Source organism: Penicillium maclennaniae, assembly GCF_028827695.1.
Source record: "Penicillium maclennaniae strain IBT 15551 chromosome Unknown utg000005l:1.0-2652337.0:1.0-2654196.0, whole genome shotgun sequence".
Lineage (NCBI taxonomy): Eukaryota > Fungi > Ascomycota > Eurotiomycetes > Eurotiales > Aspergillaceae > Penicillium > Penicillium maclennaniae.
Genome location: NW_026623217.1, coordinates 2,112,028 through 2,138,254, shown reverse-complemented (window position 1 = coordinate 2,138,254; position 26,227 = coordinate 2,112,028). Strand labels below are relative to the sequence as shown.

The 26,227-nt window shown below is 49.7% G+C and overlaps 6 protein-coding genes across 6 annotated transcripts; 4 read left to right on the top strand and 2 right to left on the bottom strand.

Annotated features, from left to right (window-relative positions):
• Positions 1-787: 787 nt before the first annotated feature.
• On the top strand, positions 788-3,040 carry N7477_006038 (DUF2461 domain-containing protein; the record flags this gene model as incomplete). Its single annotated transcript, XM_056967701.1, has 7 exons — positions 788-1,352; positions 1,399-1,514; positions 1,564-1,617; positions 1,728-1,747; positions 1,822-1,892; positions 2,052-2,254; positions 2,885-3,040. 7 exons carry the CDS (start codon positions 788-790, stop codon positions 3,038-3,040), a joined length of 1,185 nt encoding a protein of 394 aa, XP_056822455.1.
• A 5,249-nt stretch (positions 3,041-8,289) lies between these two features.
• On the top strand, positions 8,290-9,578 carry N7477_006037 (Zn(II)2Cys6 transcription factor domain-containing protein; the record flags this gene model as incomplete). The annotated part of the gene is made up of 4 exons (XM_056967700.1): positions 8,290-8,400; positions 8,465-8,740; positions 8,799-9,116; positions 9,174-9,578. 4 exons carry the CDS (start codon positions 8,290-8,292, stop codon positions 9,576-9,578), a joined length of 1,110 nt encoding a protein of 369 aa, XP_056822454.1.
• A 2,554-nt stretch (positions 9,579-12,132) lies between these two features.
• On the bottom strand, positions 12,133-16,052 carry N7477_006036 (serine/threonine-protein kinase; the record flags this gene model as incomplete). Its single annotated transcript, XM_056967699.1, has 7 exons — positions 12,133-12,365; positions 12,418-14,627; positions 14,682-14,778; positions 14,877-15,409; positions 15,462-15,494; positions 15,536-15,773; positions 15,902-16,052. The coding sequence occupies 7 exons, from the start codon at positions 16,050-16,052 to the stop codon at positions 12,133-12,135; spliced, it is 3,495 nt and encodes a 1,164-aa protein (XP_056822453.1).
• A 1,772-nt stretch (positions 16,053-17,824) lies between these two features.
• On the top strand, positions 17,825-18,530 carry N7477_006035 (nuclear transport factor 2 family protein; the record flags this gene model as incomplete). The annotated part of the gene is made up of 2 exons (XM_056967698.1): positions 17,825-17,904; positions 18,137-18,530. 2 exons carry the CDS (start codon positions 17,825-17,827, stop codon positions 18,528-18,530), a joined length of 474 nt encoding a protein of 157 aa, XP_056822452.1.
• Positions 18,531-20,019: 1,489 nt separating this feature from the next.
• On the bottom strand, positions 20,020-20,741 carry N7477_006034 (uncharacterized protein; the record flags this gene model as incomplete). The annotated part of the gene is made up of 2 exons (XM_056967697.1): positions 20,020-20,288; positions 20,399-20,741. The coding sequence occupies 2 exons, from the start codon at positions 20,739-20,741 to the stop codon at positions 20,020-20,022; spliced, it is 612 nt and encodes a 203-aa protein (XP_056822451.1).
• Positions 20,742-24,242: 3,501 nt separating this feature from the next.
• On the top strand, positions 24,243-25,379 carry N7477_006033 (Zn(II)2Cys6 transcription factor domain-containing protein; the record flags this gene model as incomplete). The annotated part of the gene is given in 3 exon segments (XM_056967696.1): positions 24,243-24,413; positions 24,690-25,226; positions 25,242-25,379. The coding sequence occupies 3 exon segments, from the start codon at positions 24,243-24,245 to the stop codon at positions 25,377-25,379; spliced, it is 846 nt and encodes a 281-aa protein (XP_056822450.1).
• Between the last annotated feature and the right edge of the window lie 848 nt (positions 25,380-26,227).

Sequence of the window (26,227 nt, the reverse complement as noted above, 5' to 3'; positions counted from 1 at the left end):
AAAGTAGGTCGATGTATGTCGGGTGTTGAAGCAGAACGTGCCGTGGTTTTTGGGCGCCTGATGAAAGCCGTATTGATCTGTATTCATCATTTCGATCCTCTGATACTTTTGGTGGATCTACATTCATCACACTTGAATGAACATCGACACCTACGGCTGAGACAAGCCATCATACAGCATCAAGGCTCTATGAAATTAGACACTTTAATCGGCATGACAGCTTCTCCCACTGCCTCCCCCAACTTTCATGTCGTAGTGGGGGCCGCGCGTGAGTATTGGGACCGCGCCACCTAGCGCAGACTGGCTCCTTGCACAACTGCAAAATAGCTGGTTCTCTCTTCACCGAGCAAAGTAAGCTGACAATCGACAACAGCATTAAAGATCCATGTATCAGGTAGAATCATTCACATTCTTTGAGGAACGGAATGTGGCTGAGGATTGCGTCAAGTCCGAATTGACAATCCCGATCATCGCAGAGAACCGCAGAAAATCGATGGCAGAAAAAAAAGACTGCGGAAGGCTAAAAGGCGGAGGCCACCTCATCGTGGATTTCCTTATTTATTATGAAAAAGCCGGTTTTTAAATGGACAGGTCCGCACTTTCCATCCACTTTTTGTTTTTGCTTTTGTTTTTCTTTGTATACCTGTAAAGAATTATCTCTGCGTTGGGCCTCAACGACGTCTACATCCACCTTTTCGACGTTAGTCGCTTTGCAGCCAACAAACGAGAGCGCAAAACTACACGATCCAAATAGAAGACTAGCGAGACCAATCTTGAACTCAGTACTATGCCTCGACGATCGTCTCGGCCCGCTCCCGCAAGCCCCGAGGCGCCTGCGGCGGCGCCCAAACGACGCGCCTCTGCACGGTTGTCCGTGTCGCAGGACGAGGTCAAGCGAGTCAAGTCCAATGCCGACCTTTCTGGAGTGAAGTCCACAACCAAGAAAAGCAAGTACTTTGAGCCCGAGAGCTCTGCTGAACCTGAGGATAGCGAGAGCGAAGGCGACTCGGGCTCTGCCTATGAGGAACAAGACCAGGAAGAAGATCAAGTGTCTTCCGATCATCAGTCCGAGACGGAAGAGCCCTCCGAGAGTGAGGAAGAGTCCAAGGTAGCAAAGGGGAAGCAGAGAAAGCAGGCCCACAATGCCACGTTGGACGCAGACGCGCTAAAGGGTAAAGAGCTGTGGCGCGAGGGAGTGCGGACGGGTCTAGGGCCCGGCAAAGAGGTGTTCATCCCCAAGCCCAAGGCGCGCGACGCAGGCGGCGTGGCATACCAGGATGAGACACTGCACCCCAACACGAAGCTGTTTCTGCAGGATCTGGCGGAGAACAACGAGCGCGAGTGGCTGAAGGGTAAGGCCCCTTGGAGAACCCGCGGTTACCGCAGCTAATAGTGTAGCGCACGACCCCGACTACCGCGCGGCAAAGAAAGATTTTGAGACGTTTGTCGAGACGCTCACTCCGAAGATCGCCGGCGTCGACGCCACCGTTCCTGAGCTGCCCGTGAAGGACCTGGTAATATCACTGATCCCGGTGACTTCTTTCCTTCCATTAACGCTTCTAGGTCTTTCGTATCCACCGCGATATTCGCTTCAGCAAGAATCCTCTTCCATACAAGGTATGTGAGATCAGTGTGCCCCTTCCACCCGACTCTGCCTTGGGGTCGTGTGCCAGCCCCGTTCTTGTGTTACTGTGATACTTGGTGGCGGCGCGCTGACGGACGAATAGATACATTTCTCTGCAGCCTGGTAAGTGATTGTGACCGTGATTGTGACTGCAACCGCGACCTTGGCGAAAGGGCGATTGGCTTATAGAGTTGTAGGTCCCGCACCGGCAAGAAAGGTCCTTATGCTGCGTACTATGTCCATTTCCAACCTGGTGCTTGTTTTGTCGGTATGTCTCCCGCACTTCCCACCTTGCGATCGATGCAACACGGCGATACTGCAAGTTCTTGCAATCGTTACAGTACTTGCGGCATGACAAGTACAAGCAGTTCATGCTCGTGATTGTGGTCTCTCTTTTTCCGTGCTTATCATGTCTGGTCGGGTGTAGGCTGCGGTCTCTGGAACCCAGAGGCTGAACCGCTAGCATTGCTGCGAGAGGATATCGACGAGAACGCAAGTCGTTGGAAGGAGGTGCTCAAAGCACCGGCGATGCGCCGCGAGTTCCTGAACGGAGCGCCGGATGATGATGACGCTGTCGTGAAGGCCTTTACTCATCACAACAGGGAATCTGCTTTAAAGACCAAACCCAAGGTATGAAGTCATCTTTTCTTTGTCAATTCACATGCTCCCCAAGAGGGTAGGAGGCATCCTCGTACCCACAGGCATGTCTTCCCAAAACAGACTCGTTTCCAATAGAATCAGGGATATTCAATCAAGGTCGATGAAAGGCTTTGGTCGTGGGTATTGAGGCAGGTTGGTCACGGTCGATAACCGTCGCGATCTCCGGTCGGAGTCGATCATGAGAATGAGCCTTTCCACCTGGATGAGCATGCAAGCCAGAGGCTCTCCAACCCTGCATACAGCCTCCTTGAAATCTAGGGGGGGGGGGGGGTGGGCCATCACCACCTCTGTTGAGCGCCATTTGGCAGTCATCATGGTTCACCGAACCGGCTTGGCCAATCCACGGGAGTAGCGAGGCCCTCAGCCAGGGCACCTGACCAAGAGGACAGCCTCAAAGACCAAGTGGCGGAAGAAGACGTGCGCGATTGTCGAATTGCGCAGGAACAGGAACACCATCAGCATTCAAAGCTGGCTTTTCCGTTATTGACGCCGTCGCATCTGGTACCATGGTTCACATTGGCGCCAGTCTCCACGGGCCTGAAAAGCGCCATCCACGCAGCCCCCTACAGAACTCACTGACTCGTCCCTTTTGTTTTACAGGGCTATGAAGCCGACAATGCCAATATTCTACTTCTACGGTTGCGCAGTTTCACGATCGGACGACCCATCTCAGATCAAGAGATGTTGGCGCCGGATGCACAGGACCGGATCGCCGCGCTGGTTGGGGTCATGGAGCCCTTCGTAAGCCCATCCTAGCCCCATGATCTATCCATTTCCCTGTCCAGTCTAGCCCGTTTTCCCTTCTGAGCTAGTTACTTGGGCTGCCAATCAGCTCCGCACCGTCTCACCTTTGCTGCAGCCCTTGAGGCCTTGAGGCCTTGAGGCCTTGGGGAAAAACCGCACACAATTGCTGACCGCTCCCTCGTTTTCTTAGGTGACGTATCTCAACAGTATCGTGATGCCCGATATGTAAGAGGTCAACGCCAATGCCTCGATCGAGACTTGAGACTTGAGAAGAACAAAATCTTGTTCTATCTGAGATGATCGGAAAGGAATTCTTGTTTTCAATTGTCTCGCCAAAAACCTGTAGATCGGTCATCATTCCCACAATCATACATCTTACCGTTACCCGCTACTTCACCCACTTCATTCCCAGCCCAACTGCATGCACACGGCCATCTTTGGCTGCCTCCGCACAAGCGAGCTGCCGCATTCCCGGGTGCTGCGAGGCAAAGGCAATGAAGTGTCAACTGCGCATCCATCACATCCGACTGCATCGCCCTATTTCAATCTACCCCTCTTCATCCTCAATACCCCTCTATCGCACAGCCCAAATCTGACAAGGGTAGAGCCTGGTACACATTCGATACAAAACTTGTCCCATCACCCAAAGAACCAATTGCAGCAACAAACCCAACAAGTACCTAAAAAGGGGGCACTAACCTACATTTTTCACCTTTCGACCATCATAGTCGGGGACCGTATTCGATCTGGGCCGAACCATCCGTCCCAAAGTTATGGCTGAAGAAAAAACCCCCCCACCCCTTAAAAAAAAAAACTGAAGAAATTGAGACTCCACCAGTATTGTATAAACGATTCTGCAAACATTCCCTGACACGCATGAAGAACAATCGCCACCGTACCCGCGCGCCGCGTTCGGCCCGTTGTCGGGCAAGCCCGCTAGGCAAAACCTTGGAAACCTTGGACTCCATTTTCTCAAGCGGCTGTGGGATTGGGCCGGAGCGGGACTCCGCCACGTCCCAGATTTCGAATAGACGATGTGCACCTTCCTGGTCTGGCAAGGACCGACTGATGAACCAAAGAATGGCTTGGGGCATTGATTGGTTTCTGCAGCTGTGGAGGTTACCGGAGTACTGTATACCAATGCCTATACCTTCTTAGGGATGTGGTTTTTCTTATTTTTCTGGCCTTCACGTGGTATTTGTGGTGGGGTGGAGGGGATCGTGCGGGAGGCTCGAGATATCTTACCTGGCACAGGATCAATTGGTGTCTGGTGGTTTCATTTCGCTTGGGGATAAGTCGGATGTAGGTGCGAAGGTGTTTCTCTCTTGGAGGAAGGTTTCGTTCATATATCTTTCAGGTGACTTTGCAAGGTAAGAAGACCCAAGGCGTTTAGCTTAGCCTTATGCTAAGTTCAATCACGAGGTAGATCGTTGATGGTAGAACATTTGAATTAATCTTGGTTAACATTATTTATTACCGGATTGTTAAATCTGGATCTGCACACCTCTCGGCTTTGAGATATACTTCAACATGTGTCATCTGCGCGTCAAGTCTGCCCGTAGAACTGAATCCAAATATCGAGGTGATTTTGAAAGTGACAGGATCTCAAAATGAAGTAAATTATTCGCTGGAAAATAGTATTGCCAAATGTAAGGAGACATTTGAAGGATATGAAAGGCTATCTGAAGTTGTGGAATCTTCATACCCAGACAGATAGTCAACTAGCCCTGGGGCTCACAAGGTATGGATGGACATATGAATCTCCCACACGTGCAGGATGATTTCCAGTGTCTACCCAAGGCGAGTCAAGGTGTGGCTCTAGCAAGTCGATTTCAGGGCTCGTGGGGGAAAATTAGGTAGATTGGGTGATTTCGACATGATCATCTTCAATGATGCTCGTGTTCAGGCCAAGTGGTAGGCATTTCACCAGATGACAGCCCTCCTGTATCTGGATATCCCGACGGAGCTTATTGGTATCAAGTAACGCAGTTTGACTTTCTCGTATGGAATCTGCCAATGGGAATTCAAAGCGACAGCCCTAAAAAGCAATTTATCTAGACAAGTTCCTGACCTCGAGGTCACCCACCGCCAAAGAACCTTAGAGACTCTGAGGCTCGGGGTAATATAATAATGCTCTTGAAATCTTATAGGCTAGGTTCCAGCTGTACATAGGACTAAGTCCTACACTTTCACGAAGAAGCTCCCAAGAATCGGACTTATGCTTCCCTCCACCCTGCATCGAGGCGCAAAGAGAATATAGATCTGCCAGGAATCTCCTAGTTACAAGGTTCCGCCAATGTTCGACGATCGCATTTACCTGAGCATCCTTCAAGGGGCGGCATGGTGCAGGCTCATGAGAGTCAACTTCCGAATTACTGTGTGAAGCTGGGCAGCTAGTTTTTTGGCCGTCTCACGGCCTGAACTCGAACAACTTGCTGCCCAACCAGGGATCAGAGTGTCGGCGAGGCTCTCCTGATGGGTTGGACCATGTGAATCCGGCCTCAGGCGACCTCGTCACTCTCATACTGTCCACCATGTGGGCTGCACTTGTCCCAGACTGGACACTCCATCGTTTCTGAAGTCAATTTTCAACTGTCAAAAAGTCGCATGCGCCAAGTGAGCCACGAATCAAACGGCTTAAAGATCGCTCATGCGCCGGCTGGCAGCAGGCCCAAAAAGCATCGTGATCGTCCCGCGCTGTATGACACGACTTTCGCTCCGGGCGAGTTGGAATCGCAACGGTGTGTCACCGCTTCTTTCCTGCACTCCATCACACGACCCCGGGGGGGGGGGTCGCCAGGACTGTGCACTGCCCCGAGCAACCACCAAACACATCGCCACGTCAGATCTACTAGAAAGCAGAGGGGGAAATGGTCGACTGTCATAGGCTATCTTCTGTTCCCGTGACTGAACGGCCATGCGGGCGGCGTCTATTAGTGCCCGACGGGGCTCCATCCATAGACGCGCTCCCGGGCGGATTTAAGAAGAACAGTGAAGAAGAAAGAGGGGCCAAAAGTCCCGAAAACCCGGTGTCCCCGATTCCCCGATGACTTAAAACAGGAACCCGAAAGATACCAAGCCAGAAAAAAGACAAAACGTCGCAGCCTGCCGACTTGCGGTTGGGTCTCCAAGCCCGCGCTCAGTCCTTCTTTGGAACCGAAGCGACTAGCGTGTCCCTGGGAGAAAGTGCATCGACTGGCCAGCGATTTCGGGACGGGTGGATCCCTCTGGAGAAAGGAATCGATGAAATCCGGTACGCTAAACTAGAGCTGAGGCCAAAAAGTGGAGAGCGGCAACGGAAAGACGCGGACGGCAATGCAGCGCGCCGATTGGGTTCGCACCTATGGAGAAAAAAAACGTGGCGAGAAGAAGGAAAAAAAAAAAATCATCCGTGACGCCTGCGGGGTCTCATTCGATCGATACGGGAAAATGGAGGCGCGCATCCATTATTTCTGCGCGTCACCATTACCAGTCTCAGACCATTCCTTTCTATCGCATTCACTTATGGTTGTTCTTTTTTCTTTTTTTCTTTTTTTTTCTTCTCGCATTATCGTGTACTATCGTATTTCTTTTTCACAGATGGCACACATGCATGAGATCGGCGGGAAGGCCGGAGCGGCCCGTGGGACAAGTACCCCGACCACACAGGCCGCAAAACTTCCTCTCCCAGTTTCGTCCTTTTTAATCGAAACGAGACTAAACCCCTTCCCCTCTTCCCCCCCCCATATCCTTCCTTTCCCCAATCAAGTTTGTCATCTAATAATGACATCGGTTAGGATGATTCAAATTGATGGGGAATGTACGATGATCGGGTAATATGAGGTGACGATCCAGACTCCCACCCAGAATCCAAACCCAGACCTCAGACCTAGATTCGCACTCGGACTCGGACCCGTCGAGTCCACCAGTCCACTCCCCGTACAACGTGGTTGTGGCACTTTGACGATGAACCCGCCCCCCCTGTCACAGCGGAAAACGCAACGCTAATGCAGGTTACCTTGGCTCATGATGGGCTTTGAGGATCCAGTGCTACAGCCCTGGGAACTTAGGGCGCTCGTCACCGGACTCGTATCGGTGGCGGGAGAGCTGAACCCCACTCATCAGCTGAAGTCCGATCGCCACTGCACACCGCCTCCCCTAAGCCTCGCGAAGAGGGACAGTTCGATAGTATCCATACCTGCAGTAGCTTCATGCGCATGGCCTGGAGCAGGTTATTTACCGGTGCCCGCTGTCCACCCCTCTTTGATGAATTCTTTTCTCGCCCTTCATCCTACTTCCCTCCGTTTTGGAGCTAGGCGCGATTGGGTTGCAATGATTCGCCCCGAGCCGGGCCCATCACCATGGAAAGGATAACTGGTTCCGCGGGGCCGGTTGCGGTTGTGCGAGGACGGACCGAGTCGCAGCTAGCCCATGGACGACCGAGGCAGTAGCCAGGGATCACGGCAGTTATGACGATCCCCGTCCAACATCGCGCAGCAGGGTACATCCCAGCCTGGTCACCTGAATTTGAAAGAGTACGTGGAAGGGCGAGCCATGCGTAGAGAGCAACGAGCAAAAGCCCAGGACTTTGGAGTTATGTATTGTAACGGTTCAGCTGAGGGACCCCCGTCCATGTCGACGGGTCACTAGGCGCCGCCTTAGCCCGCGCTGCCCGGGTTCCACCCCGTTGTCTAAAAATTCCTTGTTCCTTCCAATCAAATAATTCACGGACACCTTTTTGTTCCCTTTTCTCTACGTTTTTCCAGAACCTCCCTTATCTTCTTTGGTCGTGGGGACTTTTTTCCTCCCTTCTCTCCCTCTCTTCCCTCTCTCTCTGTGTGTCTGTGTCTCTGTGTCTCTATACTAGCCCTAACTCCATCGTGCTCACGTCATAGTCCCGAGACTCTTCCCTCTTTTATTTTTTTTTTTAATTTTTAATTTTAATTCTCTTTTCCCTCTCTCCCTCCCTCCCTCTCTTTTCTCTTTATCTCTGATTTTTTTTTGGTTTTTTTTTTCTCTTTAGTTCCCATTGTCCCTAGTTCTTATTTCCTATTTCCTTTTGTTTCCTTTCCTTTTTGGCCCCCCTTGCCAATTCTGCCAATTCTACCAATCTTACCAATCTTACCAATTCGGATCTTCCTGCGTCTTCTTTCCCCTGCGTGACCGCGCTATGCTGGCATCGCCCGTGTGATTCGACTCGTCGCCCCCTTTCATAACTCGACGTCACATCCCTGTACCCTTGACTCATCTCATTTCCCACCTTTGACTTCCTCCAACTACAAATGTCAGGCAATCCTCCCGATGACGACCCCAATCGACGGGGCTACCCAGATCCCAGTCGTCCGTATCCCTACGCCCAGGACGAGCAAGGTCATCCTCCTCCCGCTCAACCCGTATGTCTGCCCTTTGACTGAAGCAGGTGAAATTCTGCTGAATGACTTCTAATCTGCCTCACAGTTCCCGCCGTCTTCCTACCCTCCCGAGTACGGTGACCGCGCTTACTATCCGCCGCCACCGTCGCAATACCCGCCGCCTCCACACTACCCCCCGGGCTCTTCACAATTCCCCCCACCGTCCAGCATGGCCGCCGTCCACCCTCATGCACAGGGCCCTCCGTATATGGGATACCGCCCTGATGCGTACGGACAGCCTCCACAACCTCAGGTGGTCTATCAAGCCGCCGCACCCCGACAGAGAACCGCAATAGCCTGTCGCTACTGCCGACGACGCAAGGTACGTTTTAGCGGGGGACCAGACTATTGAGCGGAAAGCTTACCGAGGGGGTTTATAGATCCGGTGCTCGGGCTTCGAGAACTCCAACGATGGACGCTGCACCAACTGTCAGCGCTTCAATCAACAGTGCATGTTTACTCCAGTCTCCTCGCAGGCGCAGGCTTTTGTCCCCGCGCATGCTGCCTACCCTCACTTGCGCGACTCGCAAGGCCGAACACGCACCGACCCGAATGTGCAGCTCTACGGCCCTCATGGACAGCCTCTCCCACCGCAGGCGCATGATGCGCAAGCCACCCTGCCGCCGCCTCAAGGGATGTACGGTCCGTACGGTGGTCCCCCGCCACCCTTGCAGGAGGACCAATGCCCGATCCGGTATGTCATTATTCGTCATTCTGGCCGAAGTGCCTGATCTAATTGTTTATGATGGATGTAGCGCCAGCGTCGAGGCTCAGGCTCAGGATTCGATTACCCTGATCCAATGAATCTGGCTCCCGTTACGCCCTCCGGAGCTACCCCCGGATTTCAAACGCACACCGCTCCTAGCCCCTATTATCCCCAGCAGCACGATCGGCGCACCTCGCCGCAGGGCGGATATCCCTACGATGGGCGTCACTCAGCCTCGCCCCATAATTCGCCGTTCGTGGCTTTGGCACCCCCGGCGGCAGGGAGCGCGACCCCCCCTCCCGCCCCAATCTCGACTCCCGGTGGTTCCCAGCGTGGCGGCTTGAACGTGCGTGACATGTTGAATCCTGGGGACGATTCGGGGGCGCGGTCTGGCACCGATAATGACATGCTTAATGCGCTGAATCGACGCGGTCTGAACATGGACAAGAAGTAAGGGCTCCCGAGTGGACCGAGGACGTGCCAGACGGCGGAGGCATATACGGTGGAAACGACGCGACGGGAATGCGGGAATCTGGAAGGAATGAGAGATACCGTGTGCTGGCCACACGGGTCTGGAAGGACCATGTGTTGAAGTTACGGTTACCTGTCGATGGCAGCGTGGCCTCTGTCGGAGCGACGTGGTGGGACCCGGGCGCCTGCAGGATCATCCAAGAATTTATTGTCTCTGCCCTCCCTGGCGAAGTGCGAGCGCGAGCCCCTTGAATGAACGACCAGGGCGAACACCACGACAAAGTAGCCCTTGCCCAGCAGGTCGGAAAGATTCGGGGCGATCCGAGCTCGGCCATTGAGATGAGGACGGTCTTTTTCTGTATCTCCTGACACGAGGCGACGAAACGCGGACCCATGAGCTTACGAGCCGCACGAACATTTACTCCGAGATCGGGCCTCACGGTCCTCGATCATCGGCATACGATTTTCCTTTACTGTTATACATTTCGATTCTTCTCGACCGATTTAATTGCGGAGGGTTTCGGCGTCTGTTGAAGTTCGCATCTCTTAGCCTGCCACGGATCACCATCTCTGGGAGTTTCAGCCTCAACCAGCATCATGCCTCATTGCATCACATCACACAACCACACCCGCAACACCTCAGCCCTGATGGAACCTCCAGAATTCCTCTATGGCGGCAACAACATCATTGTCACGAATTTCGGGCGGCTATCTCTGGATCATTTGCAGTCACTTGTTCTGGGTCGGTTCTATTGTCCCTTTTCGCGTTCCGTTCTCAGCCCTTCTGCATTTTCTCTTTTCCTTCTTTTCCCGTATATCTTATATTATCCGGAAGGCAATCTCCTTGCGCCAAAACATGGTCGGCTGTGTCAAAGTTTTTTTATTCTCAATTTTTGCGACTCAGTTCATCATTTGTTCTTTGTTTACCTGGGAGGCTGTCTGATCAATTTTGTCATTTCCCTCGTCTTGCCTGTTACTCTTTTCGTCGATCAAGCGTTTTTGAATCTAAGATGGTGATATGTCTTGATTATTATAACCCCGAGTAGATGATGTCTCCATTGCAATATTTTACACCCACGCTTCGGTGCCATTTGAATTGGGTAAAGAAACTCCTGGATTGGATCGGCTTTGGGTATGCGACAAGACGTCGCGGAAATTAGGGCCAAGTTTGCCGATACAGCCGAATTAATTGGCACCAATAGCCGCGCTGTTCAAGAGCATAAATTGATTAGGACGTCATTGAGACAGCGGGCTCCGATTCGCTTGCAAATTCGCCTGATTGAGAGATCCTCGATTTGGTCTAACAAAAGGCGGACATCCGGACACCTCGGGAATACCTTTTCAAACCGTTCACAGATAGATCACACGTTCCAGACGGTCCTAGGTTCATCCGGAATACCCTGACCAAGACAAAAATGCAATCACTCATCCGTACTTTGGTCATGGTCCATACTTCAGTACCCAAACAGCATTCGTGTCTGGAAAACCAAACAGCTGCTGAGACAAAGGATTCAAAATGGCCCCAAGTCGATTTATTCCATCCTCTTTTTGTCTCTTGATCCCCTACAAGGCTACTGAGCGCAGAATAGGCTCGAAATAAGCTCGAACCAGCCGCAGTGAGCCTCATCACGGGATTGCCACCGCAATCCCAGCACTGAACCCCGGAGATGTTCATCGAGCCTACGCCGAAGGACACTCCTTGTCGCAACTATCGTTCACGAATGGCGAGTCTGGTGGTTCCTTTTCATGAAGGTGAGTCGTACGTACAGCGGATATTGTCCGGTTCAAGTAGAAGGTCATGGACGGGCATATTGTTTCGTACCGTTCGAAGTTGATGACGCTTAGGTGCGCCACTCGTTGGATTCGTTGCTGTGGGTTGAAGTTGGAGAAGGTAGGTACGAGTCCCGCGCCAATAGCCCAGTCAACAGGACCCTGATACGCTACAATCATCGATACCAGTATCATGTCTGCCATCTCTACAACTGATCCGGACTTGGTTGCTTTGCTTGAAAGGAGTTGAAGATCGCTAACTAAATCTACCCTCTCCATCCATCACGACTGATTTCATTAACTCGAAAAGGATCGTAAAAACGAGACTTGAGGGACTAGCTAGGTGCATTCACCGCCATTATGCATTATGCATTACACCTCGATCCAGGCTCAGATCGCAAAGGGTCAGCAGGGCTGCCAGCGGAAGAAAGAAGAACGGACAGAGGAAATCAGGATGCAAAGAGAAGAAAATAACAAACGAAAAGAGGGGGTGAGGCTGGCATTGATCAGGTTGAATCCGGGGGATTGAGACAGAAACTCCGAACGGGAACTCCGACGCAAAAGGAACTTGAAACGAGAGTATCGACAGCCGACGCCAGGCTCGACGGATGTTGGGAATGCAAGCGAGTGTAGAAAGTGGGAGACAAGAAGCAGGTAATGCAATGGTGAGTATTTTTATTTCAGGGCTGAAACGCAGCAATGCGGGGAGTGCAGGCTAGAGACTGATTGAGAAGCAAATGGCGGAAGTTGACTGAGGGAATGTGGTATCAAGCGTTTGGAATAGATTCCAGCACGCGGGCCATTTTCTTGGCTCGGACAGGGTCTTGGACAATCATATCCCGGCTCTTGAGCATCATTTGCATTGTATCAACCACCTTGTTGAAGGTTGATGCGGCACCGCGCTCTTGTTTGAACCGGACCAGGCTGAGATTTGCTTGGCGGCCATGCTCGAGAACAGTGTAGAACTCTGCGGTAAATTCAACTTCTCGAAGACGCAAGACTGAAGAAAGGGGTTAGTGATAATGAGGTTCGAAGATAGAAATGTAACTCACAATTGACCTCGCCGACACGTCCGCGGACAATGCTGTTGTTCTTGTCCATGGTAACATCTTCCATGCCATAATCTTCCCACTCACGAAGGAGGCGGTAGACCTCTTTCCGTCCCTTGACCTTCGAGGTATTAAGGGCAATGACCCTAGTAGCAGGTTTGATTTGGAATACACGGGCGAACCAGTTGTGGTTAGCGAGGGAAAGGCGCTTGTTGCGGGCAGGACTTGCAGGATCATCAGCTTCGAAAGAGCTTTCTTTGTCGGGGAATCCCTTGCAAAAGGGAGAAACTTGTTGATCCTTCGAGCTCTCTTTTTCTTTGTCTTTTTTGAAGCTTAGCGACGTCATCACAAAGCAGTTGAGATTTGATTTACCTATTTCCTGGGGGGCGGTTTTGTTCGCCTTTTTCGACACGAGCTTCTTCAATGCTCCTCCGAATCGCTCCATGGAAGACTTGCGAACTGGCACCCGATCGGCATTTGTCTTGGTTGGCGAGGGCGGCGTTGATGGAGGGGTGTGAATAACCACTGTGCCAGTGCTGGGGGTTATTTGCTTGGTATCCTTGGGTGGAAGAGCTGGGGCAGATTCGGAGACTTGAGGCCGATGCTTGAACCATGACCACTTCTTCCCATCAGCCGATCTATGCTTAGGAGAGACAGGAGCCTCTTCAATCGGTTCCAGTTCACATGCGTTGCGGGTTTGACGGGAACTGACTGAGAAAGCACGCATAGGATCCATAGACTCGGGCTCGGCAGAGTCGGACTCGGGAAGCTGATTCTTCTTACGAATCATCAAGGGCTTCACCTCATGAAGAGACCGCACAGAGCTATGTGGAACCATTCGAATCGTGGCTCGAGCATCGCTTACACAGCTCGCGGCTGACGGCCGCTGCTTGGATTTCGCCTTGGGAGTTGGAGCTACCGGACCTCGGACGGGGCTAGCGAACTCCTCCTTGATCACAGGCAATGCCTCAGGTAAGGTATCAAATGGGTCCATGAAGACAGGAACATCCTCCCCGGACTCACTCCGCTTGTGATGCTGTGCTTGGTCTTCCTCAATCAACCTATCCAGATGTCCAATCACTCCAAACAAGTACGCCGGAATGTTGTCATGTCTTCCTTTGCTATGTTCGACAAGTTTGCGTCGCGTTTCGGTAAGTTCTTGGATACTGTAAGACCGTCCGGTCTCCTTTGAACCTCCCTTTATGGTTTGCATGGAAGGCTTAGTGGGAAGAGCGACGTGCTGTTTTGGACTGGCAATAGAAACTGGAGTCAAAGGAGTCTCATACCCGGCTTCGTCGCTAGCACTGCGGATGGTCGAGATAGAGCTGCCATTGAAAGCCTCTTCACAGATTTGGCTGAGCTCGTGGGATACCTTGCGAGCATCTTCCTTCCAAGCCAAATCGAACACTCGGATCCTCTTCTCTTGGCACGTAGTTTTGGTCTTCAGGCCACTTCGGTGGACCACTGTCGGTTGGGCAGGAAGGGGTGGGCTGCTGGGAATGGGTATGAAATCCATCTCATGCGCAATGAACTGCAAGCTAGCTACACTGGGTGACTGCTTGAGATCAGTCTGGGCATTTTGATCCTTCTGTGCTGTCTTTCGCCTTTTGGGCCTAGTGGAGCTTTGGGATCGATTGCGTGCATGGTGGAATGAGACGTTACGACGGTAGCTTGTTGACCGAGAGGACATTCCAGGTGCTCGTGAACTTGAGTGAGCAAGTTTAGACGAGTGGAAAGATTTCATAGAACTTGGTTTGTGCTTTCGCTTCTGAAGTACGGTAAATGGCGACTCGGTTGCATCATCTGACTCCTCCTGCTCTACCTCTTCTGCGATGGAAGTAGGGTGCTTGACCATTGAAGAGATCTCACCAATTTCAGGAATCTCAGTGGTTTCTTTGTGGATGGTGATGTGGGCATACTTGGCCTCAGCAGCTGCGCCGTAGTTCTTCGGCGACCGATATGGATCATAGCTTTCAACACTTGCGCAAGACTTTGGCTCTTGAGTGCCACCCATGCGACGGTGGAAGTCTTTGACCTTTGAAATCTGCGAACGACGCTTCGAATTGCTTCGATTCTTGCGTCCTTTACCTCCAATTCGGGAAATATGGTGGTAGTCGCTGGCTGAGTATTCAAGGGGCTGTCCCTGATAGTTCTCCAACTGTTCGTCACGGAACTTAACGAGAGCATTGTAGAACATCCGCTCATGGGTTGGTCTATATTAATGTTAGATTCCAGTTATCGAGTCACGAAGAGATCGACAAACTTACTCAAGGCACATGATTCGATCAACAAGAGCCTCGGGCTTGACGTCATGCCAGAGAGTCTGCAGATTGCGCAGAATATCACCATCAATATCATGACGATCTGTGACAAGGTTCCCGCAATCTTTGACGGATAATGCAGGCGGTGGTCCAATGTAGTGATCAGCCATAGCATTGTGAAGTTTTTCATACTTGGTCAACAAGGGTGCATCCAGACATTCTGCATGGAGATGCGGTCTTCGGGTCGCTTTTGGAGAATTCGCTGGATGAGATCGGCTGATTCATCGCTCAACTCTTGGGGAATCATGTAGTCGCCTTTCTTGACCAGTCGCAATGTATTCGGAAGATCACCGCCATCGAAGGGCAGGTATCCGGTCAAAAGGGCATACAATATGATACCGCAACTCCACATGTCTGCTCTGTCACCGCGGTATTTTCGTCCGTAGATAATCTCAGGTGCTGCGTAGTGGGGACTTCCACAAGAAGTGTTGAGCCAGTGGCCAGGGGGTTGCAGAGCAGCCATGCCGAAATCAGCAAGCTTGACATTGTGCTGTCCATCGAGCAGAATGTTCTCTGGCTTCAGATCACGATGGCAGATGTTGAATCGGTGGCAATACCCGAGGCCAGCAATTATCTGACGGAAAAGTCGCACAGCCTCCTCCTCCGGTAGGGGTCCATGCTTGGAGACATAATCGAAAAGTTCACCTCCTTCAACGTACTCTAGGACAAGGTAGCTGCGTAATGTGTTAGATAAAACTTCAATATAGCGTGGCTTGCTGTACTCACAGTTCACCGCGGTTCTCCCAAACATCGTACAGGCTGATGACGTTAGGGTGTTCAATCAACTTCATGATAACAACCTCACGTTCGATTCCACAGGCATGTGACGAGCATTCGAGAAACCCGAGAAGTTACTGACATTACGATCCATCGCAGCAATGCTCTCGCTTTGCACCATGGCGGCAGACTTCTTGGAGACGATTTTGATTGCGGCGGTCTGACCCGTAACAGCGTGCTTGGCCAGCCGGACGCGGCCAGTGGCACCCTTGCCCAGGGTTCTTCCTAGCTGCCATGGCCCTACATGGGTCTTCCTCTTCCCTTGTTAGACAAGATAGACGCGGCCGAGACGACAGAGTTTCGTGCCGAGTCAGACTGGAAATCTGTGGCAATGGAGTGCCGCTGATTTTCTTTGTCTCTTGGCGTAGGACTCATGACGACGGACATACGATCTGGTGTCTTCAGTAGATCGGTGCTCTCAACATGGACCTTGGGAGTTTCAACTCTTGGTGACTTGACGTGGTTGATTCGGCTGGAGGCGTCCACCAACGGTTGACGTCTCCGGTTTGGATCGTTCAGATCCAGCATCACCTGGTCCATTGCTCGGCAGTGATTTTTCCTGCTGACAGTGACAGATGCTGCAGCTATTGATTTTGGCGAGGTAATAGTTACTGGGAAGCTGGTCATGGTCAGTTCTCCCTCTACAACCATACAGGTGTTTCTTTGGTCTCAGCTCACAATAGACAGCGCGAAAGAATCGATTAAATCGACGTCCACTTGGAGTGCTCGTCGCGGGTAAGATTAGCGGTAATGATTGAATGGGATAAATTATGCAGTTGAAAGAGTGGCAGGTGAATAACACAACATCGTGGGGTCGAAGACGAACGAGAGGCGTGGGAGCTGAGAACCCAGGGCGAAAGTCGACTCGAAAGGATGAAAGAGTCGCGAGAGCAAGAGTAATTCAGAAGAATCAAAAGGGAAATGGTGGAAGGATAGGCCGTGGCATGCCTCAGCACGACTGTTGTGGAATGAGAAAGAGAGAGATTCCGTCAATGGCTTGGAATGCATTTGCCCTCACCACACACACTCGACACCTTTTACCACCACTACACCCCATTACGTTTTAATAGTTTTTTCCCGATTCCTCGAAAAATCTCAAGCTGACAGAAAGCGATACTTTTGATATCGAGGTTTTCAATCTATTAGGTTCTTTGCCCCGCATGAAATTGGCTTGGGATGGTACGATCATATTTAGTTCACCACGATCATCCCCCGTTGAGACACTGCAAACCATCTGGAAAGATCGACGAGTCTGTTATGGCTCACACCATCGTTTACTAGGTGCGGGTCGATGTTTGTTTGGGCTAGGGTCAGTAAAGCCCGAGTATACATTCCACATCGACGGTAGGGGGAGGGGAGCAATGTCGTCTTCATTATGGCCTGATCACCTTTATCTTTCGCTAGCAAGGGGTCACTTCACATAATCTTCGGCATTCCGCTCCCCTAGAGTCCCCAAACTAAATTAAAATTAAATTGTGAACTAGACTTTCCTGTAGATTCGACTTGCGCGGGGCGATCTGGTCATCCATCGATGGCCCGATGGCACAAATTTTCTGTGTTTCAATGGAAAATAGGTACACGGAAGTGTCACAAAATGAGTCGTCCGCACAAGTCACTGACGCCTGGATTTTGACGCCTGGATTTTGACGCCTGGATTTTGACGCCTGGATTTTGACGCCTGGATTTTGACGCCTGGATTGTCCGTCGCTTCCACACGTGCCCGTTCGTAGATTATCTTCTGAACCAGCTGTGTCATCTCTTCATTGGAAGCGCATGTGAATCTTGGTATGGATGGGACTACACTTGCGGGTATCCCGGATATACACCCAGTCGATGTTAAACTTCGCTAGGGACGTAGCCTGGGACAGTGCGACTTTGCCAAACATTGCTGGATTTGCAGCATCTCGAGGTACTTTCAGGTTTTACTGCAAGCGCTTACTTCACTTAGTGGTAATTGCCGTTATTTGCACTGTTCGTAGCGTTCAAAATTTATGGGCAATAAGCCGACGCGGCTTCGGAGGCAATTTGGGCTCCATGACTTGCGCTAATCAAGAATCAGCCACTAACGTCTACGACTTAAAGTTGCGAATTTCGGTCGTCCCCAACGATCAATCAATGTGAGCAGAGATCATTTAGAGATTAAAAATCGATGCTGCTTCCTCAATTATATGCAGCCAAGGTCTGGGCGACTCAAAAAGTGTCTGTGGATCTTGACAAGCTGGATATATATACTTTGGGTCGAAAGATCTCCCGCTTCCGAATTTCTACCCTTCCCCCACTTCTTCACTCTATCCATCCCCACATCTCCAGCAATGGCTGACATCAAACCCCCCTTTACCGAGGAAACTGCTATCAAGAAGGTTAAAGCAGCTCAGAATATGTGGAATACACAGTACGTTCTGACTTCAATCTGATTCCGGACCATGTGGCCAAGGAAAGGGTGATGCGGTGTCATCCATTGCCTTCCTCGAGCCCTAGTGTCCAATGCCCGGTCTGTGCAAGTCCCTGGACACATGATGGCATCCCTCTTCTGGTGCCTTCTGCGATCTCTCATCTATCTTGTTGAAGCGCACAATCACGCGGAAATGACTTCTAGGCCCTATTGGATACTAACCAACCCAAAGAGATCCTGTCCGAGTCGCGAAAGCCTATACTCCGACATGCATATGGCGTAACCGGACTTCTTTCTTATCTGGTACCGAAGAGATCGTCGCGTTTTTGACTGCCAAATGGAAGCGAGAGCACAACTACCGTCTGCGCAAGGAGCTCTTTTCTTTCCGTGATGATCGCATCGCCGTGCAGTTCTGGTACGAGTATCAAGATGCGACTGACGGAATGCGTTGGAAGCGTTGTTATGGACTGGAGGATTGGACATTTGACAGAGAATCTGGGAAAATGTGCAAGCGTATGATGAGCGGCAATGATCTGCTTCTTGGACCAGACGGCAATGGCGAAGGACGGTGGTTTGTTCAGGGTGTTGACGTGGATGAGGTCCCGATCGGCCCAGAACACTGGTAGTCTGTCCAGTCTTGCAATATTGTGTAGTTTTCGGGCTAATAAAATCTAACACCTTACCCTCTATGGATGTCGGGTCACCTTTCAAGTCCAGTCGCGTCTTGTCTAGGTGCTTTTTTTGATGCCCCCCCGGCCTGGCCTTTGTTTTTTTTTTTAATTGCAACCTCCAACGAAAAGAACCCCACTTCAATTGATACCAGATGAGCAAGGGTTCGCAAAAATCACGCGCGATTTGCATCCCGACGCCGTTAAATTGCTAATAATACCGATACTACTTGCGTTTATTCAAGGGCTGGGTGGGCACAGGAGCCTTCTGGGACCTTGGTTTGTTGAATTGCTCTCAACTACAGCAGCGCCCGACATCGCCTTCTAGGTCGGAAAAACCGAGATGCTCTTTCAAACCCTAATCAAATGATCTTCTGAATCCAGATATGGTTACTCCTGTACTTTAGATCATGTTTCGGTTTTGAACGGTAAATTCAAACAGACGAGAGCTGTAATATTATGTATTATTACGGATCCAAAAATAACCACCCCCGTGGTGTCGTCGTCCCGACACCATTCTCCCCCCTTTACTCAAGCAACCATTAACTAACCCCCCTATGTCGTTGCAAAAAGGCGCGAAACCTGAATCCCTGGCAGCGTAGGATGATTTAATATGTGATAAGCAGCAAGAAAAGAATGACTACATCACAAATGGTCAAACTGGCAAAGTGTAGCGAGAGTTCTATCACTAACATAAGCAAGAACATGCGGTTGTTCGTAGTCCCAATTCTGCAAAAATCACATATGTAATCGAGCAAAGATTCTATAAAAATGTCTTCGATATTAATATAACCTCATTCTGAGCCTATTATAGTCATTGTGTCAATTCTCAAGTCAATCCAATTAATGGTTGTTGATGATAGTTATTGCATTGTAATTTATCGCATTTAGTATGTGTTACAGCAGTGGCCACTCGCCTGTGGTGGCCATTCGCTTGGGTTACGTTATATATGTTGCACACTATCATATAAATCGTTGATTTCTGCATGAGGTAGAATGGCATTTAACAGTCAAGCAAACTTCTATCTAGATTATTGCCGCAGTCCCACGCTCTCATTGAGATCGAGCTTTGCTAACTTCCATTAGGCCCGTCGATCTTTCAACCCAGCCTTGGGTATGATGTCTTCTTAATACTGCCCACGCGTAGCATTACACCACTGTATAAATGGCACCCATTGTATCGATCATGCACCGATCACTGTAGACGCCATTTTCTCTCGTTGACTGCTTGCGAGACATTCCGTGAAATCCCACAATTCTCCATCCACTTGGGGCAGTAAAGGTGGTCTTGTCATCAGACATAACACCTATCGAGAGTGTGTTTGTAGGGTTCGACGATACAATCATTATCCCACTGACACTGCGCACTGGCATTCTGGTTATTGAGGGTGGGTAATTATAGATAAGAGTAAGTTGCCTGAAGGACAATGTGACCGAGCTTATGTATTCACCCGCGCTGAAGCTTAGGGTACTGAAGGGCGATGATATATGCGCTGGGGGGATTTGCAGTTGTCAAGGGCGGGTTGGAGAAGACGATCTCGTATCGCTCAATCATGGGATAAGGTGCATCATTGTTATGCCATACGGTAATCTTCGTATGATCTCTAAGCCTAGCAGCCTTGGAGGGAAACTGGACCAAGTCATCAAACGAAGTGCAGTCCCCCTTGTCTGGAGTTAGGGGGGCCGGTAATGATATACGTCCGAGAATTGCCTTCTCTGTGAAGAAGCACATAAGTTGAAGGAATTGAAGAAAGCAAGAAAGCAAGAAACAAAGGGCGGAGAGATTTGCTATGAAAGGTAATAAGCAGGGGTGGTGTTTGACTTACTCGAATGCGGCTGAAGGCGAAGATACAGGAGTGGGGCCAGGCACTGGGCCAAAAGTTGGAGCAGGGTTAGTACCACCAGTATCATATTTGCGGAGCCAATCTTTGACATCATCGGGGTCGGCTTTGCAAACCCTAGAATATCATTAAGATGCTTCAGGACGTGTACCATGAGATATGGGGTAGGATTAGAGAGCAAAAGGCATTTGTAAACTAGGTCGTCGATAGGGTTGAGGACAAGATCTCCCCGGTCGATAACAAACTTCCGCTCCTCAAGCAGCGATAAATAGTCCTCCAAGGCTGTACTACCCTGGGTGGTGCTGTAGAAGTCCAGAAGCGCTTTCATTCGCCAGCTCTTGCCTAGGGCTTTGTCTCTAATGGCATCGCGAAACTCATTCTAGGTTTTCCCTTTAAGCTTTCTGCAATTTTTTCTTCACCAGTCGTAAATGGTTTTCGTGTCCTGGGATTTGGTGATAGCGCTCCCTGCTGCGAGGATCTTTTGTTTGTCGGTGAGGTTGCCGCGGAGGCCTCGAAAGATTCCTCACAACGGCTAAGCCATTCGCTTATCTCGAGGAGAGTAACGGGCCCAGTGAAACTCTCTACTTTGGCCATATTCAGGCGGAAGGAAAAGCTTGATCTGAGGAAAAGTATAAAAGTATCTAGATATCTTCAAAACCTAGACTTGAAAGTCTGCACTGTCTGATGAGGGGTCAAGGGGGGCAATAAGGTCTGAGTCTTTATATTCTAACCTTGCTGCCTAATCAGGTAGCCCTCGCCATAATACAACGCGTTATAGATAAGGATAACCCTCGATATGACGCCCGTGCTGTGAGGCCTGAGCGGAGCTGTAAGGCGTTAACCAGTGATCCCTGGTATCCAATAAGATGAGTAGGCTCCTAGATATATCTGCTATGCAATTGCCTGGAAGCCCATACTTAATCGTAATACGGTAGGTGGAGTAACCCAAGAATGCCTGGCTGTATACTGGAATTCGAAATTATCTTCACACGCTCTGTATATACGGTTTGTTTAATTCAATCAGCACCGTATCCGTCGCTGCTGTCGCAAGGAACTGTCTGGGAATCTCCATAATTATATTGGGAAGAATGGCACGGAGGGTATGTCTTATCGCCTGGTTACTGTGTGATTGCATTGACTGCGATGAGGAAGGTTCACGAGTGATACTTGCTCTGTAATTTTTGATTATGCTGACATACAATCATGAGCTAGTCCCTACAAACACCACCAACACTGCAGCATATGCAGCCACGCATGCTAACACTTCCTGGCCCTTAAGGTCTTCGCCAAAAAATGCTAGGCCCAATGCGAAGAGGATCGTTGCTATACTGACTGTCGACAGAGTCGTCGCTTCATTTTTGTGAAGTACCATGAGAAGCATCGGTGCAATAAGTGCCAGACCACCACATAACCCCATCCAAACCCGCCTCCACATCTGCTTTAGGCTAGCATTCTGATTATGGGTGGTTCGAGAAGCTCCTGGAAGGATGTTCATTCTCTTCTTATACCAATGGTAGTCTTGAGCGTGAACAGGCGGTGTTTCCGGTATTAAAAGAGCATCTTTCATAAGGTAGAGGCTGAGGGCATCTTCAGTAGTAATCGAGTATGGGTCCCTTTCACCAGATTCTTTGGCCAGATCTAGCTTCTTGGTCATATAGTCATAATTGCGAATCGCGGAAGCTATGATGTGCAGCAGTCAGAATGCGTCTTTGTCTGTTGCCTCAAAAGCAAGAACAGGTAGGTAGAGGGGCGGGTAAGGGGGAAATCTCACTATATTGACTAAGGAGAGTCTGTGCTCTCGTCAGTGTGTTGGAAGTAACCTGATGCTGTCGCACTGTTTGTCTAACAAGAAAAACAAGCTTTCTTTGTAGATCATGTATGACCATTCGCTGGAGCGTGCTTAATTCAATTTTGTAAGATTTTGGCTCCTGGGGTGGTCCGGTGCGTCCGTATAAATGGCGAATTCCGCTGGTAGTCAGGCGGTCATAGAACTCCATTTCAGACAAATGTATTGACCTTAGTTTCCGTCGCCTTCTCTTCCCAAGTTCCTTATCGTTAACCTTTGGGACATTTATCTTGCTGGCGTCGACTTCATGCTGCCCCTCTTCTCCTATATTGGGTAGGGCGTCAAGGTCAACCTCGGTAATAGGTACTGCCACCTGTGTTATTGCATGATGTTCCTCTGGGAGCATCGAAGCTTTTTTTTGTGTCCTAAGAGGGCGGGATGAAGCTTCCCTCGCTGTGCTATTTTTTTCAATGTCTGTGGCCCAATCATGTCTATCCATGCTAGGATTTGGATATAAGGATTTCATAAATTAATCAGGTTTGACATCGAATATAAAGTTTTGAGGTAAGAAGAAAATGTGCAATAGAAATGCTCAAGAATACTAGGCCCAGCTCTTTTTTAACTAGACATTGCGGGCTGGCTCTTTGGCGTGATGAAAGTCAGCTCAAACCGCTTCCGCAGTCGGTCCAAAAGCAAACGTGAACCATTACTACCAATAGGGCTTCGCCATTGTTACTTGGCGTGTGATTCTTTTGGCTGACTGCAGAATCAATACGAATCTCATCACATGTCACAAGTGACATACCTACATACTACAGCTATGGATGGAGGCTACAGAAGAAACAGGCGAGGGAGGACGGTGAGCGTTCAGAGCGTCGGATACCCCGCCTCAAGAACCCCACATAGCAACTGCGAGATGCAGAAGGGAGAGGTTGACACTGTGCCAGTTCATACGTTGCTTTGTTTGCGCTATTTGTTACGTTTGCGTGGAATCTTCTAGGCGTTCTAGGCCTCTAATTTTAGGCTCTTGTATCTGTCTTACAATCTATAAAAAGGAACTGGTATTATTACGGGTATGTATAGTACGTGTTATTTTCCTGTATCATGTGATTAGGGTTTGAAAGAGCATCTCTGACTCCGACTTGTAAGGCGATGTCGGGCGCTACTGTACCTTGACAAAGCACTGAAACTTTCGCCCCTTGAATTTGTCATGTGGTAAGCGTGCGATATTCCTCTCCTTCATTCCACGGCCCTAGATACTGGAGGGGGCTTGAGATTCTTGAAATAGTAAATCCTCCACGACCTTGTCTGTGCGATTCGTAACAAGCTCCCATTGCCACGCACAAGGCCATATTCATCGATCGCCTACGATCGGATCGGATCGGATCGGATCGGAAGGGCTGCCGGTCAAGAAGCTTATCAACGGGTCTTACTGTTGATCACTCGATGACCCTTCCATAGACTCTCGCAGAGGATGCTTGAGAGGTGCTGATCGTATGTATACACCGAGAGGCAAGGCATTCGTGAGGTGTACTTGGCAAACACATCTAATTGTTCTTCACTAAATGGGAGCTTCTCATATCTCAATAATGCAAATGCCACTTTGGTGGAATTTGAGCCGACAGCTACCACGTTGAGAACTACTCTTATCTGTATTTCTCAAGGTGTCAGCACATCTTCCAAGCAAAATTGATTTTTCATCCGGATTTATCGCTGAAAAATAAAAGAGTCCCTACCTATTCATTTAGCAACAATAGTCCGTTCATCGACATTCTTCTCAAGAATCAGCTAGGTCGTTTCTGACACCTCTCAACGATATAAGACCAATTCAGAAGTGGCGAGATCATCCTATCGTGAGGAAGTAGACAATTGCCCACTTTTTTTCTCTTCATGCGATGGCAGAATCAGCGACAGGCGCCACCGGCTGAATCCCCGGGATCTTCATTGATATCACGCCCCCTTCTACAGGACGGGATATTGCCCGGTAATTGCAATCAACTCTCATGGCGGGAAATAGATATAAGGTCACCAAAAGATCCACAAATGCGTACCAGCCGGTATATTGAATTTGCGCGATGGACGTGCTGGCTCCCCCGGCCTAGTTGCACTCGATGCCGCAGACAAAAGATCAAGTGTACTGGATCTCAGCCATGCGATGGCTCCACCAAGCGAAAATTAACTTGCGTCTTTGATGGTCGTGACCCAAAGACTCTAGTCACTAGATGTTAAGAGTCTCAGCGTAATGGTATCCCTTGCAGGAGACAAGGACAAGCTGCTGATCAAGGTGCAGGTATATCGATGAGTTGCACTAGAAATTTCCACGCATGCAGAAAACCGAGCGTTCGGATATCATAACTGTTCAGAATCCGCTAAGTCCCGAATATGTTCATGATGGGTCTTCTGGTCTGTTCATCCACCCGCCTTGTTAGGCTCATACTGATGCGTTATAGATCCCAAAGATCAACACTATTCACTGGATGAACTTAGCAGGTCATCACTTGTTGGGAATGCCGAATCTTGGCTTCATTATGGGCTCGAGGGTTCTGCAACATGTTTGACGAACCTGTTATCGTCGGGGCCACCGGCATTTATGTCAGCCGAGAATGGGCGGACCTGTGCGTTAAGACTCCTTTTAGAAGAATTCATCGTACTAACCAGAATTCTAGTTTACCTGGGAACACCATCGAATTGGTCATTTACTCGCAGGGTCTTAGTCTAATTCATGAGCATCTTTACCAAGAAGCTCTGCCCACAGGCGCATTGCTTTTCGATGGCGCAACTGATGATCTCGGCTGGGACGGATTGCAGGCCGCTCACAATGCGGACACTCCGCCTGTACCGAAATTTGACCACGCAATATACTTGATCAATACTGTCAAGTTCCGCTGTGAAAAATTGTACCATCTCTTCGATGAAATCGAGTTTATGCGCAACCTCTACGAGTTCCATTCAGTATCCAAGCTGAATGTGACCGGCAGCTTATGGTACATCCACTTCCTTCTGATCATTGCCTTTCGGAAGGCATTTGTTAAGCGCTAACAGCAATGTAACAAGCCGGCTGGTGCAGAGCTATTTGTGAACACACTTCATTTATTGCCCGAGGTCAGTGTTCTTCATCAGGAGCCGATAGAGTCGACTGAAATCCTATGTTGCGCTGCGCTCTATTTACAAGCTCTATGAATTTTCGGGCTTCGAAGACATAATCGAGAGCGGGAACCTTATCGCCAAATTCCGCTGATCGGAACTCCAGCTGCTGGATGAGCTGCTGAGCTGCTTCCCTCAAGACCAGCCTTGATGCCTATCAGGTCCAGTCTCTTCTCGAACAATCTTCTTAACCCATCAATGTCGCAGGATTCACTGACAAGCTCGTTCCCCCCTTCTGCACATGCCTTGAACCATTTTACATTGTCGGGCCCGGGTCTAACAATTGATGATGGCTTTAATTTTACCGATGGACTGACTGCTACACGAATTGAGGCTGTGGCTGATTATATCGAGATGATTGAAAAATGTGGATGTCTAATGCGATGATTGAACATCGTCTTTGGTGAATGTGATATGAGAACCCTCGTGCCTCATGAAATTGTCCTTTAATAAACATAAATTTCGAATACTGGACCACTCACGAAAAAAATCTAAGTTTGGCAATAAGCCCATTCCCAAGTTTCCATACTAGTCGGGCTCCACATCAGTAAAAGTTGGGCCATCCTTGCATCTGGCAATATGGGCAAGGACCCGCCAGCCTTGAGTGACCTGGCCTGAACCATCGAACCAATTCCTGGAATATTTTCGACCGAGGCAGAATGATTTTTGAATGTGGATAGATACAGGGGCTTCGATTGACTCGTTGGGTAGCCTCTAGACAGCGTATGATATCAAGGACATACAAGTGGCCACAGCCATATTTGCCGGAATGGTCTGCGACGTCTAGAAGACACATCTGAGAGTTATCAGGCTTGAGATAGTCTTCCTGGATTCTGAACGTACATTGGTCTATGAATTTTGAATTGCAATGATGTAGATACTGT